At 45.6% G+C, this 15021-nt stretch overlaps 1 protein-coding gene across 1 annotated transcript in view; it reads left to right on the top strand.

Moving 5' to 3' along the window:
- ZNF598 (zinc finger protein 598) overlaps positions 1–14314 on the top strand; it is a 19709-nt gene extending 5395 nt beyond the window's left edge. Inside the window, exons 4-12 of the mRNA XM_018561227.1 lie at positions 1426–1637; positions 2489–2706; positions 6160–6262; positions 6368–6555; positions 7438–7537; positions 8806–9599; positions 11086–11224; positions 12953–13097; positions 13902–14314. Coding sequence (XP_018416729.1) covers positions 1426–1637; positions 2489–2706; positions 6160–6262; positions 6368–6555; positions 7438–7537; positions 8806–9599; positions 11086–11224; positions 12953–13097; positions 13902–14258 — 2256 coding nt within the window. The 3' untranslated portion in view covers positions 14259–14314. The remainder of the gene's footprint in view (positions 1–1425; positions 1638–2488; positions 2707–6159; positions 6263–6367; positions 6556–7437; positions 7538–8805; positions 9600–11085; positions 11225–12952; positions 13098–13901) is intronic.
- The last annotated feature ends 707 nt before the right edge of the window (positions 14315–15021 follow it).

Raw genomic sequence — 15021 nt, 5'->3', positions numbered from 1 at the left:
TGACGGACTGCCCCGCCCCCTCACCCGCTGCTGACGGACTGCCCCGACATGTTAGATTAATAAAAGGGCAGAAGAGGATCAGTAAAATGGCACAGGTTGGGTTCAGGTCTGCAGGAGCTAGCAGGCAACATGTGTGCTACCTACAGATGTCACTGGGGCTGCTTTTCTGGTCACATATTTTCTTAAAGCAGAACGCCGGGTAAAAATGTTATTAACCCTTGCAGTGGGGCTTCCCCCGTACCACAAGGGATAAATGTTTGTTTTTGGCTATGGTCGAAAATAAGTTATACTCCCCTGATCTTAGGAGCCGGCTTGCTCTTAGACCGGTCTTTGGAGTCTCTCTCCTCCTCCACCTCCTGCAGTGGTGTAAGGTCCCTGAGTCATCATGCTCTATACACTATGTAAAGGCACAAGGGACATACCGTCGCTGCAGCAGAGGAAGAGACGGAGAGGAGGGAGCACTGTCACAGCCGGCCAGCTTGGAGGGTTGGGTGAGTATAACTTATTATTGAAAAATGAGCACTTAACCCAGTTTAATGGTAGCTAAAATTCTTTTTCTTCTTTAAAAAAATAAATAAAGCACTTAAATTTCAACTTAAAAAATAAATACTTATCATGTTTACACTAGTAGAGGTGAAGTTTCTGCAGACTTAGGCCCCGTTCACATTGAACGATTTATCGCGCGGTAATTCCCGCGATATCGCGGCAATTTACCGCGCGATATCGCTCTCCAATGCTTCTCAATGGGGCAAAGGGTCCTGCTGTCGCGGGTCGTGTGTCGCTACAGCAGGACCCTTTTTGGAGCGGATTTAGCCGCGATTCAAGCTTGCTCAATGCAAGCATTTGCGCGGCTATCGCGCAAAATGCAAATCGCGCGACAAACGCGCGATTTGTGAACCGCTCGATGTGAACAGGGCCTTACAGCTAGTATGGAAACAAGCCCTTGTCAGTCACCCTGCTGGAGGTACCCCACAAGCCCCTGGGCATTATCATGTGGGGTGGCTAGCTGGGCAGGAGGAGCTGCTTGTCAATCAACCTGCTGAAGCCGCCCTGCAAGCCAGTGAAAAGTGTCATGTGGTGCGGCTTCAGAAAAGAAAAGAGCAAGCGTATGGCTTCCTCACCCGGTAAAACCAGAGCATGTGGCAATACAGAAGACAGCGGATTGGGTGCAATAGTGTTGGCACTCTAAATGAGGAAGTCCTTGGAAATGACAGTATCATCCAGGCATCCACTAGCAAAGAATATAGTAATGAAGGAAAGAATGAGCACACAGAGAGAGTCATTTTAGAGATGTTTATATGTTGAATGGATTTTAGCTGCATTATTATTGCAGAGAATCTACAATGGTGACCGCTCTGGCGTAAATAAGCCTTTGTTTTGCACTCTATAAAGTCCCGGGTTACTTCAACATTCTTTTTGTTTCAGAATTTTACCTATGAGAGGAAGTGGTACAGCCGTAAGGATCTGGCTCGCCATCGTATCCATGGTGACCCTGAGGACACGTCCCACCGTGGTCATCCTCTCTGCAAGTTCTGCGATGAACGGTATCTCGACAACGATGAGTTGCTCAAACATTTACGCAGGGACCATTACTTCTGTCACTTCTGTGACTCTGAGGGGGCCCAGGAATACTATAGGTTGGTCTTTCTTCTTTAAGTATGTAAATAGGCAACCAAAAAGCAAATTGTATTGTCTTTATGGTTCGTAATGCTGTAAGATAGAGGACAATATCACGCTGTCATGGAAAGTTCACTATATGGGTTCCCTGGAACTGAACCTGTTATGTGATCTAACACATTATGTATGTCCTTGTTATTCCTTTATATTGTTCTTAGATTATATGAGCTTTCTCCTAAGGAGGAACCGTTAGCTCTGCTAGTTAATCATGTTCTTGCTTTCTTGCTCTTAAGAGAGCAGAGACTCATCTTTCTAGTTGGTTTCTAGTAGGGATCCACCGATACCGACTATTTGGGCGAGTATTCGTACTCGCCCAAATGCTCCGATACTTATCCCTGATACTAGCACATCCGGTCAGAGGGACATTTCCTCTGACCGGCAGTGCCGTGAGGGAACATGGAGCCATGTAATCACTCGCCGCTCAGCTTCCTGATTGCCCGGGAAGCCGGCTTCTCAGCGAATCAGTCTTGAGCCGGCCAAACAGCATGGAGCCGGCTTCCCAGGCAATCAAGAAGCCGGGCGGTGGGTAATGACACGCCGCTGGGCTTCCTGATTGCCCACGAAGCCGGCTCCATGCTAGCGGAAGTACCGGTATCTGTACTTGGTATCGGCAAGTACCGAAAGATAAATATCTGTACTCGGTGCTGAAAAACCTGTCTGTGCATCCGTCGTTTCTATTTTTGGTGTTACAGAGAGGGAAAAGGGGTCACAGTAATACAAACATGGCAAAGGTGTAACTGTTGTCCTCTGTCCACAGCATAAAAAAAACTTTTGGCCGGACTTTAAATTGAAACCATCTTTTCTCCTGCAGTGACTACACTTTTCTGCGGGAACATTTCCGTGACAGTCACTTCCTGTGCGAGGAGGACCGGTGCAGCACAGAACAGTTCACACACGCATTCCGTTCTGATATAGACTACAAGGCCCACAAGACATCCTGCCACAGCAAGAACCGCGCAGAGGCCAGACAGAACCGTCAGATAGACATCCAGTTCAGCTACACTCCCCGGCATAACCGCAGGGCTGAAGGTAACATGAGACGAAGAGATCTTTGTCCTCTCACCAGCCTGATGAGTCAGAGCACTTATACTAAATTCCTTGCTTCTGGCTCTGTATCTCTGATATTCTTTACTACCCGCATATTAAAGCTGAACCCTGGGAATCACACAAAGTACCCTTGCAGTGGCTCCCCATATACTACAAGGGTGTTTTTGTGTAATTCCTGAAGTTCAGCTTTACAGTTAATTGTTGTAACTATTTAACCTAAAAATCCGTTGTAAGATTCTTTTATCATGATTAAAGGATCTTACCAAGAGAGACGAGATGGATTTATATGTTGAATGCCACTTCTTCTCCGGGTTTAAATGAACACGCAAGCGTTGAACTCTTTCTTTAGTATTGTTATAACTATTTAATCTACATTTGTACACATAACGTAACTGCAATAAAGTTTGATCAAAACTATAAACATTAAAGTGACACTAAACTAAACTTTTTAACTATTAACAGTTCAATAATTCAAAAGAAACCCATCGCACAGCTGACCGGATAATAACCCTCAAGTATCGGGTGGGTGCTAAGCGACCACAGATGCCCCCGCAAATCAGTATAAATCTGAAGAAGTCACTCTCCCTCCAGCTCAAGTTCAGTCAATATTTTAATGACTTCTGTGGTGTCACAACATGGTGACGTTTCGGAAGCCGTTTGGTCCCTTCATCAGGCAAACAAAAAGTGTTTGCCTGATGAAGGGACCAAACGGGTTTCCGAAACGTCGCCATGTTGTGACACCACAGAAGTCATTAAAATATTGACTGAAGTGCGAGTGACTTCTTCATATTTAAATATTAACAAACAATTGAATTGGTGCTGACACTGTCCTTCCTTCTGGAGGGTGGCTACTTTTGTTCTCCATGGTCCCTGTGTGTGTTGTAAAGTAGTCACCGCTCCAAGCTCGTTCCTGTGATGGACTACAATCTCACGCTTAGTTTACTGATTTGTATTGAGATTGTAGTCCATCAGAGGAACGAGCTTGGAGCGGTGACTACTTTACAACACACACAGGGACCATGGGGAACACAAGTAGCCACCCTCCAGACAGTGTCTGAATAAATTCAGAGATGATTGGAGGATCTACAGCTGAGTGATACACAAATAAGATACATTGTTGTTAATAGTTAGGCCTCCTTCAGACACAACGCAAGCAAAATTGTATATTGCGTGTATAAAATAGATGATATTTATGGGATCCCTACTGCCCTAACCATCATACACTGTGATAGTATTCAAATTAGGACCTTTGTGCTGCCATTCACCCCACGAATAAAAATTAGATATCGGTGCACCGATATGGAATTTTCAAAATGAAACCGAAAATAAAAAAAATTGTCAGGCCGAAACCAAAAATATGTATTTTTTCGAACCTTTTTAAAACATTGTTTTTTCTGCAGCCCATGTTATGTAACAACAGAAAGCCTCTATACTGATTGCTCTTGTCCATTCGTAAACTGTGGAGATAGTATGACTTACTATGTATGCAATCATGACTGAACAGGAAGTGATGTAGAGCACTTCCTATTCATTCATAATTGGGAACACAATAAACATACTATTTCCTCAGTTATTTACAAACAGCTGATCGCTGAGTGTTTGTTTGTAAACCGCTCCCCATCCTGATTAGCCTGTCACAGGATGCTGTACGGGTGGAGAGCTCAGCCTCCCATCATAATGCTAACCACACTGCTCTCCCCGCCCTGCTCGGCCTTCTGAAAGCTTCTCACTCCGCCACTGGGCGCTGTTCTGTGTCCCCTCCAGGGATGCACTGCATTTTGCCCAAAGTACAGTTTTCAGACCGAATTTGTGTGCATTCCTAATAAAAATGGAATATATTGCAGCTTACCGGTCCTTGTGATGGCTTCATTCATTTTCTTGTAAGTACAGTACAGAAAATAGATGTTTGATTTTGATAGAAATCCAGTGTCCTTGTAACTTCCTGTGCACTGAACTGAAATCTTAATGTTCTTAGTTGTCCGAGCTGTCTCAAACTCTCCTCCCTGTGTCATGGAGAGACGGACGTGTTTGTAATAGAGCAGCGGACAAATTTAATATGAAATTCAAGAGGCAGTCCAGGAGCCAGCGCCATTGATAGCAACCAGAGAAATCTCAAAAGTTAGGCGTCAGCTGTAATTTTTAAGGAGCGTTGGCTACCTGGCTCCTGGGATTTGTCCAGCCCTGTTGTAATGCAAATTAGAAGAGCAAAGTAAAGTGAAAAAGACTGTTCTTCCATACGGTGCAGTGATTTGAATGTTGTCACCCTAGACCAGAAAATGGCGTTTGGTGATCCTGCCAGTAACGAAAGAAGAAACTCAAAACGAATGCAGCCACCACATCCAAGGACTGGTAAGCTGCAATGTATAAAATAGTTTTTGGGTTTAGATACGCTTTTACGTAAACTCAACCCTAAAAGTCCTGTTTAAGAGCGAGTACCACAAGACTCCCGCTACATGTATATTTCATTATACTTTTTTTCACAGAAGGATTTTCCCCACCGCCATTATAATTAGGAATGCACCGATACCAATATCGGTATCGATGTACTCGCCCAAATGCTCCGATGCCTAGCCCGATACTTCCTGTATCAGGAAGGAGGGCAGCGCGTTATTACACAGTCTGGTAAGCTGGCCAATCAGGAAGCCAGGCGCCATGTAATGACGCGGCGCCCAGCTTTCTGATTGGTCGGGAAGCCGGCTTCATGCTCCCTCATCACCTCATGATGAGGGAGCGTGGAGCCGGCTTCCCGGCCAATCAGGAAACCAGGCGCCGCGTCATTACACAACGCCTACGCGTCTACTCTGAGCCTGATGAAGGGGACCCTGCGCGGCCCCAAAATCGCTTGTTATTCTGAGTGACATTTATCAAATAAATGGATTTGCACTGAGTCAGTTGTCGCTGGAGTGCTGGTGACCTTTACATTCCTAGTTGTTTCATGTGTGGCGCCATCCGCTGTCATTTCAAGCACCCGTTTACTTTCTTTGGGATTTCCGGTAAGGAGTGCTACAGGATTCAAGACTGTTTATTACACAATGGCCGGCTTCCTGATTGGCCAGAAAGCCGGTTCATGCTTTCTCATCACCTAGTGACGAGATGCATGGGGACGGCTTCCCTGCTAATCGGGAAGCCGGGTGGCGACTAATTACACGTCGCCTGGCTTCCGGAATGGGACTTCCAGTACTCGGGATTCGGTATCGGCGAATACCGAAAAAGAATATCGGTACTCGATACCGAAATACCGATATTGGTGCATCACTAATTATAATGCTTGGTACATATGCGTTTAGTAAATATAGAAAAAAAATGCATATTCTTTGGCAGTTATTTTATTTGTGTGTGTGTGTGTGTTTGTGCATTGAGCTGTTCGCCTGGAGATTTAAGGACTTTCAACTCTCATTGTGCTTTTGACCACCATGACTTTGTATTGTTTTTCAGCGGTGGTAGGAGGAGGTGACTTTGAAGAGGTGGACAGATTCAACAGGCAGATGAGAGGACGTGGAGGGCAGCAAAACAAGAGGGGGAGCTGGCGGTATAAACGGTGAGCAGTGACTGAGAAGCTCATTTTAGATTTGATATTTGAAGGTAAACTCGTCATTGTAAGATCCTGGTAAAATGTTTATGAATATATTGATGACTTTGGCAGGGAAGAAGAAGACCGGGAGGTGGCAGCCGCTGTAAGAGCCTCCGTAGCAGCCAGGCGACAGGAAGAGATGGGGAGGAAACCAGCTCTGGATATTTCTGATCATTCAAAATCTAGAAAAGAGGAAGCCCGGGACTCTGATGAGGGGCGCAGGCCTAAGGCTGTCCCAAAACCTTCTGCTGAAGCTGCAGGTGAGCATAGATTGTTTGCCATGTTCATTTTTGATATGTTACAAAAAGCAGCCACAGTGCATTGCTGAGTTCGTTTTTACTTTCTCTGCATGCGTGTTTATGTGCATTATGCCATGCCTTAGCGTGTGTTGTGTTAAGACAGCCCTTTCATTTGAATGAGCTGCCTAAGGCACCAAAAATAGGTGCATGTAAATTTTTCTATAATGCAGCACGCTACAACACACATCTGTTAGCAAGGTGTGGTGGGGTGGCATTCAGAATGAATGGCACCGCATCGCACCAATGTGCATAATGCATGCTACATAACTGCAGTGGTGTGACTTGAGCCTTAAAGCGTAACTAAAATCCACATCGTGGTGAGTGGCTGTTTATCTTAATGTGCAAGCATATGCTATGGCACACTTGGCTTCTTCCTCCTCTGGCTCTAGCACCTTCAGGTCTTATTCATGGGTTGTTTTTTTTGGCCATCCCTGGATAATAGGTCTCCTGTGCGTGGGGTTAATTCTTCCTACCATCGAGGAATGCCAGGGCTGTACTCTGAGCTGTGCATGCTTGGCACAAATTTTGGACCCCCCTCCCTTTCCAGAGGTTGCTTGATGTGGCAGCGTGGCTTTACATGTATTTGTAACTGTAAGCATTAAAAGCCACTGGTTTTTAATATGAGACATTGAAACCGTTTCACTGACAGAAGTTTGGATTCTTCATCAGTCTATACAATTTTTAAAGGAAAACATGTTTGGGCTGGAGTTGCTCTGTAAAGCCCTTTTCAGTTTATCCTATGTGCATAAAAAAAAAAAAAAAATCTTCCTTGTGTGTGTATTTTGCACATGTTGTATATACTTGTCAGTGACTGCCTTGTTATAAACTTCTATCTCTTTCTAGGCCCCAGTGATTCCAGCAAGGTGACTGGCATATCTAATGGTGCCTTGACGGAGGAGGATTTCCCTGCCTTTGGCTCAGCTGTGGCCACTCCTCTGCTCAGGTAAGAAAGTTTGGTTCTCATTTTCAGTTTTAACAAAACTATCTTTTTAAATTGACTTTGTGTATGTAGTCCAGGACTGGACAAATCCCAGTGCTTTTCACTCCCCTCATAGTTCTAGCCGACCTGTGACAATGAGACTGTCACAGGTCGGCTCAGTAGATCGGGAGGTGAGCGAACACATACCGGCGTTCGCTCACTTCTCGATCCTGTCACGGCTCTCTGCCATGACAGGGGAGGGGCTGGATTCCCCCTCCAATCTTCCAGCGCTGACTGGTGGAACGGCTGGGGGAGGGGGCGGGTACAGCTGGCTCTACCTTTAGATAGGCAGAGCCAGCTGTCAGTCACGCAGCTGGGCGGATCCCGCCACAATTGTCGGGATCTGATTCAGCTGCGGCGTCTCAGAGTGAGCCTAGGGTGACGGGAGGACGCTAGTTTGTGTCCTCCCGTTACCCTAAGGAGAACTATGGGGAAAAGAGTTAACCCCATAGTTCTCCTTTAAAAAATTATAGCTGATGGCTAACTTTTGAGGTTGTTTTTTTCTAGTTGTTGGCAATGGAGCTGGCTCCAAAAAAAATAATCCTGCTGGTTCCTGGATTAGATAGACTGGCTCCTGAATTCCATATTTATTTCTCCACCACTGAGTCCAGGAGCCCAGATGCCAAGTAACCAGCAATAAAGTCTGGTGCCCACATGTCAGCTTCTCATGGTCTGATGTAGCATTGCTTCCTTACCAGGTGTAATGGGTTAAAAACTTGTGAATTTGGCTTTTAGGTGACCCTGTGGCTAGTATAGAAAATTTCCAGCAGCTGTCAGCTGTAAAAGTTGAATGTCTGTCTGGCAGGCAGCTTTTGAGTTAATTGCTCTCTCCTGGTGCTGCTAATATTAATGACTTCTGGGTGTGTCATATACCGTATCCCATGTTGGACCCTGTGGTTTCTTCTACCGGCCCCTCGTCACTACTGTGTTTTCTAGTAACAAAAGGGGTCCCCGGAAGGTACCACACTGCCCAGTGGGGAATGTGCTTTAACATGCCTGAAGTGTCGAATAGCAGCAGTGCCCACAACTCTGCAACAGCAGTGCCCATAGCAAATATTTTACTCACCCGCCGGACAGGTAACTATATAATGTATTATTTTATAGAGGGCAGCTGCTGGAGGTTTTTTATACTAGCCACAACAGGGTCCCTTTTTTAATTTGTCCATAAATTGTTTGCATTAGATGTGTAAAAGTTAGTAAAAAATGCTTTATGTTTTCAACTGAATTTTCAGTATAGCCAAGCCTGCTCCTAAACTAAAAGAAGAGGACTTTCCCAGTCTGACAGCGGCGGCGTCCTCGTCTTCAGTCCACTCATCTGTTCCACCATATACAGCGGGAATGTCATACACTGCCTCCAGTAGGTCCGGCAATGCCTTCCACGAGGAGGACTTTCCAGCTTTGGTGTCCAAAGCCAACCCCTCAAAACCACTTTCCGCAGTTGGCTCTGCATGGGCTGCTTCCTCTTCAAAGAGCACATCTAAAACTGCAGCTCCTGCACCAGCTCCTTCTAGCAGAGCCTCAAAGAAGTTTGCTGGACCGAGCAGTGGGAAAGGGTCCTTGGCTAAAGCGAAAAAATGTCTTTCCCTCTCTGAGGACGAAGACGACGACATTGGCGTTACCGCTCAAGAGTTTCGCAGTGCTCCGACGATGATCGATATCTCGAAACTGCTGACAGGGAATCCCCAGAGCAACTTTAAGCTTAGCAAGAAGAAGAGGGTGGGCTCGGAGAAGCAGAGCACTTCCTTTAGTTCTCAGCTGCCAGAAGACTGGTCCACAAGCTCCTCCCTCAAAGAAAACGCCAAAGAGACCGAGCGCACGCCAACTCCACCCGCTACTTCCATCCTCAGTGACAAGTCAAACACTGTTGTGAATGGACTGAATGAGCGCAAACCTCCAGAAAAAGGAGGCGGAGCTAGGGAACCTCCCGGTTTACATAAAACGGCAAACTCTGTACCAAAGTACCCTCTGCCTGAGGAGGACTTTCCAGCGCTGGTGAATAATAATATCCTTACAATGCCACCACCAGGTAAGAGAATCGGGGAATAGGGGGTTGCTTTAAGGAGAATTATGAGGCGAGTGATTTTCACTCAGCCTCATAATCTGAGCCCACCTGTGACAATGAAACTGTCACAGGTCGGCTCAGTAGACTGGGAAGTGAGCGGACACATACCGTTGCTCGCTCACTTCTCGATCTATCCGTGCAGAGAGCAGTGACTGTCACTCACGGCTCCCTGCAGGGATTCCCCTTCCCCGCTCTGATCCTCCAGCGCTGAGTGGAGGAACGGGAGGGGGCGGGTACAGCTGGCTCTACCTCTAGATAGGCAGAGCCAGCCGTCACTCACGCAGCTGGGTGGATCCAGACAGCATTGTCGGGATCAGTTCCGGCTGCGGCGGTCTCGGTATACTGCGAGCTGTAACTCACGGTATACTGAGCTTTGGGTGACGGGAGGACGCTAGTTTGTGTCCTCCCGTGACCCTTAGGAGAACTATGGGGAAAAGCCCTGACCCCATAGTTCTCCTTTTTAAATAAAAAAAAAGATAAAAATGTATTTAATGACCAGTCAGATGCATCCATTCATTTTAAAAAGTATCTTGCAGGAAGACATATTATACAAACTCAGGTCCAGCTTGCAAGGTGTAGAACAGCTGTTGTATTCTTTCAGCTGCTTCATGCATCTTTGCTGCTGAGAAACTAAAACATTTTGGCTTTCTAATAAGAACCCAGCAGTGCTTTTTCACTTTCATGCTTGGTTGAATGTAATTTGTTCTGCAGTTACAATTTATTCATAAAATTGGCGATTCACAATATAGCAGCAAATCAGAATTTGGGAAAAACCCTAGAGCTTTCTACCTCGTGCATGCCGTCTGCTGGCCAAAAATTGTAATATGTATTTTTATTTCACTATAAACCGTAACATTGCTTTTTAGTAGGGATGCACCTATATGGTTTTTCGGTTTTGAGTACGAGCACGAGTACTGATTTTTTTTTTTTTTTCGGTACCCAGTGCCTTGTGCCCTGATTAGTAGGAAGTCGGGTGGCGGATCATGACCTGTCACCTGGCTTCCTGATTCCCTGACCAATCGGGAAGCCAGGCGGCAAGTCATGAGGCGCTGCCTGGCTTTCAGATTGGCTAGGAATCCAAATTCACTTGTTGCTAGGCAGCCTGGCTTCCTGACCATTCAGAAAGCCGGGCGGCGAGTCTGAAGTGCTGTCTGGCTCTCTGATTGGTCAAGAAGCCACGCTGCCTAGCAACCAGTGAAGCAGGCTTCCTAGCCAATTATGCTAGGAAGTGAAGCATGCTCCCTCGGCACTGCCGGTCAGAGGTAAATCACCCTCTGACCGGAAGTTCCGGTAGCGGAGCATTTTGACGAGTACTCGCCCAAATACTCGGTATCGGCACATATCGGTGCATCCCTACTTTTTAGTATGTAATGTGTCAAATTATATACAACAACATTTGCTTTAATTGGTGTTATTCCACCTTTTTTTTAAATTATTATTATTTCTATAGGATTTTCCCCTGCAGCATCAGCACCTTTGCCACCACCTCCCGGATTGTCGTCCTCCTCTGTGGGTAAACCCCCTCCAGGATTTGCTGGTGCCTCATCTGTGTCCATTAATGCCGAACCTCCAATCAAACCAGTAAAAGAGTGAGTTGAACACAGTGACAGCCCCCCCGGCTGTATAATGGTCTGTCAAAGCCATTGCTGGAGCTATTTTATATTTTTTGCATGTATCTATGGGAATATGGAATGTTAGAGGGAAGCTCCTGCCAAATGGACTGCTGAAATGCAGATCTTTACTTTTTGACTGCCTGCAACCTTCTCATTGGACATGAAATCCCCATTATCCCCTCTGTCCAAGGAGCGAGTATCTTACCCGGGAAGGAATCGGGAAGTAGCAGAGTAATTAATTTAACTATAGTTTCCGAAGGCCGCCTGCACTCCTTACGGTCTCACAACTTCATAGTATTAGTGGTGCTCGAGGTGATTGCACGGATGGCGCCGTGCAAAATATCAAAGTAATCACAGTGGTTCACCGGCACACACAAAGAAAATTTCCGATATCAATTATTTTGTTGATATGTTTATTTGTGAAATGTCACGTCATGTCATCAGAAGCTTCATTTAACTGACTAGCTGAGATGTGCGTACCGCAGGAATGGCTGTACAAAAGTACAAATCCTTTTCATAGGCATGGCAGTAAACATATATATATATTTTGTTTCTTGTGGCCCCACTTTAATGCTTGTTATGACACTTTGCCTTCCCTCTATCTCCCATGCTACCGCATCTTTTGTATTTAGTGCTGACGATTGTTTTGAAAAGGAACAGCCAGACGCTTGCAGTAAGGTAGCTTATTGAAGACGCACCACAACACAGCTTTTAATTGACTTGCAGCATATGTTTTCAACACAATGCATAGGTGGTTCATATCACATGCTGTGGTGCACTGAAAGACGCATGCGTTTTGGCCTGCCAGTAAACTGTGCTTAGGTGTCATTCAGAAGCTGATGCAACACAGCCAGTTACTAAGATCAGTGCGTAGATCTGAATAGAGCCTGATGGAGTTAGAGGAGCCCTTTCATTACCAGGGGTTATTAATGCCTAGATGCCCAGGACAAATTTAGCAGTGTGAGCAAACTTGACTATAACGGACTAATTTGCTGGAATGCTTGCGTTTGTGTAAATGCTTGAATTAGGGTTGGACCGATACCTGTATTTCGGTATCGAGTCCCGATTTTTTTCCCCGGTACTCGCTGATACCGAATGCCGTGTACTGGAAGTCCCATCCAGGAAGCCAGGCGGCGTGTAAAGACTCGCCATCAGGCTTCCCGATTAGCAGGGAAACCGTCCCCATGCTTCTTGTCACTAGGTGACGAGAAAGCATGGAGCCGGCTTCCTGATTGACCGGGAAGCCGGGTGCCGCGTCATTACACGGCGCCTGGCTTTCTGATTGGCCAGCTTCTGACCAATCGGGAAGTCGGCAGCGCGTCATTACACGCTGCCGGGCTTCCTGATGGGCCTGGAAGCCGGCTCCATGCTCTCTTGTGACAAGTGACGAGAGAGCATGGAGCCGGCTTCCTGGCCCATCAGGAAGCCAATACCGGAAGTATCGGGCTAGGCATCAGAGCATTTGGACTAGTACTCGCCCAAATACTCGGTACCGATATGATACCGATTGGTGCATCCCTAGCTTGAATAATTGTATGTATAAGGCTTTTATTTGGTGCACTGTATACCATTGCTGTGTTGCAGATACACTACTGTTCTGTATTGCATTGTGTTTATCCATTACTGAATGAATGCATCTGTTACCTTTTAGGAAAATGTCAGCTTGTACTGCATACAATGTTAATACATTTTCCTATTTCTCAGGATTTCATTCTGTCCTGGAACTTACCTGGTACCTGAACATTTCCAGCAGAGAAACATTGACCTGATTAATTCCATCAAGGATTACCTGTATAGCGACGAGTCCAGATTCAATGAATTTAAATCCCACTCCGGCAAATTTAGACAGGTAAGGAATATGGTGCCGCTTACATATTCTGGTCCATGTGACACTGGGCTGTATGAATTTCCTCCTCATTGCCGCTTGGGCTTGTACTTTTCGGTCCCATAAATAATCATTAGCAGGCAATTTTGCTTCATTTAATCCTGAACGTCAGCCAAACAAACTAAACATGCATTTCAAATACATATATCAAACCTGTTTAACCTACCATAGTCCATCAGTGGAGTGAGCTTGGAGCGGTGACTACTTTACAACACACACAGGGACCATGGGGAACAAAAGTAGCCCCCCTCCAGAAGGAAGGACAGTGTCAGCACCAATTCAGAGATGATTGGAGGATCTGCAGCTGAGTGATACACAAATAAGATATGTTTTTGTTAATAGATAAGGTACCTGAATGCATTTTTAGGATTTGAAAGAGAACTATGGGGTAAGTGTTTTTCCCCATAATTCTCTTAAGGGGCACAAGAGGACATATACTAGCGTCCACCCGTGACCCAAAGCTCAATATATAGCGATAGAAGTGAGCGGATCGGCTGCATGTTTCTGCTCACTTCCTGATCGATAGAGCCGACATGTGACAGCTTCTTTGTCCACAGGTCGGCTCCAACTATGAGGATGAGTGGAAATCACTCACCTCCATAGATCTCCTTTTAACTTCTGAGTTTAGTGTCACTTTAGGTGAGGTGCAGCTCTCCAATTCCAAATTAAAAACTGCTGAGACACTTGTTTTGGCAAAATTTGTTAGTTGACAATATGTTGTTTTAGTCAGAGGAAATCCATTGACTATTGTGGTTCTTGTCATTCCAGGGGTTGATCTCTGCCTCTGAATATTATAAAAACTGCCGGAAGCTTCTCGGTGACAACTTCAGTCTGATCTTCAATGAGCTGCTGGTGCTCCTACCGGATAACGCCAAGCAGCGGGAACTGCTGGCCGCTCACCGAGAGCTCCAGGTGCAAGAAAAGCAAACCCCCAGCAAGTCTTCCAACAAGAAGAACAAGAAGACCGCCTGGAAAACAGACTCCGGTGTGCCCGACCTGGACTACTCTGTGTGCCTCAGCTGCAGCCAGGTGCTGGCCCCCCGGGACGTTGCCTATCACAAAAAGTTGCACCTAGAGGATAAAGACTTCCCGTCACTCCAAGCCATCAGCAGGATCATCAGTTAGGCGTGGCAGGTTGTTTCCCGATATTGGCATTTGCACTTAAAAGGAAAGAGAAAAAACCCCAAAATGCCAGAAAAAGTAATGAGTGAGCATGTGGAGGCTGCGCCTAGCCGCCTGGTTATCATGACGTTAATTACAATGCTCTGAACGGCCCAATAAAAGGTTTCTGAGGAAGGAACAGTGTTTGGAAGAAGAGGCTTGGATTGGTGCTGCTTCTCGTGTCCCAGAACCCTCTGGAGCATCCCGGGGCAATGTTGTCCCTGACAGCGCGCCATTTCCAATTGCCGTGTCATATCTCTCCCACGTAAAGTTGTGGAGACCGCACAAGTATTGCTGTAATATGTTTGACCATAAATTATTTTGTGCAATTAAAAAAAAAAAATATATAAGAAACTCGGTCCATTTAATTCCTGTCGCTAATGTCCTGAGCTGCATTTCGTGCCGATTCCTCCCAGCGCTTTACAGGTTGAGATTTTAGAAGCCATATGGTAATTAACTTTTTTTTTTTTTTTTATCACCTGGAATGTGTATGTAAACCCTAGCAATGAAATTATTTTATTTGCATCCTTTTGGTCTGTTAAATGTAGTTAAGTGTTCTGTTATATTTGCCAAAAAAAAAATCTGTTGATCCTGCCAAAAACCTAGTGAGCTGATAACATGCAGAACAACACAGAAAAATGATCAGTTAGCATTGTTCCTAGCTATCCTCTCCTCTGTTATGGGTAGAGGGGAGGTTTTTGTAGTTCTAACGCACTTCCTGTCCTAG

The sequence above is a fragment of the Nanorana parkeri genome, unplaced genomic scaffold, assembly GCF_000935625.1.
Source record: "Nanorana parkeri isolate BGI_ZX_2015 unplaced genomic scaffold, ASM93562v1 scaffold508, whole genome shotgun sequence".
In the NCBI taxonomy this organism is placed as follows: domain Eukaryota; kingdom Metazoa; phylum Chordata; class Amphibia; order Anura; family Dicroglossidae; genus Nanorana; species Nanorana parkeri.
Note: the sequence above shows the minus strand (reverse complement) of the source record. Positions and strands in the feature narration are given on the sequence as shown.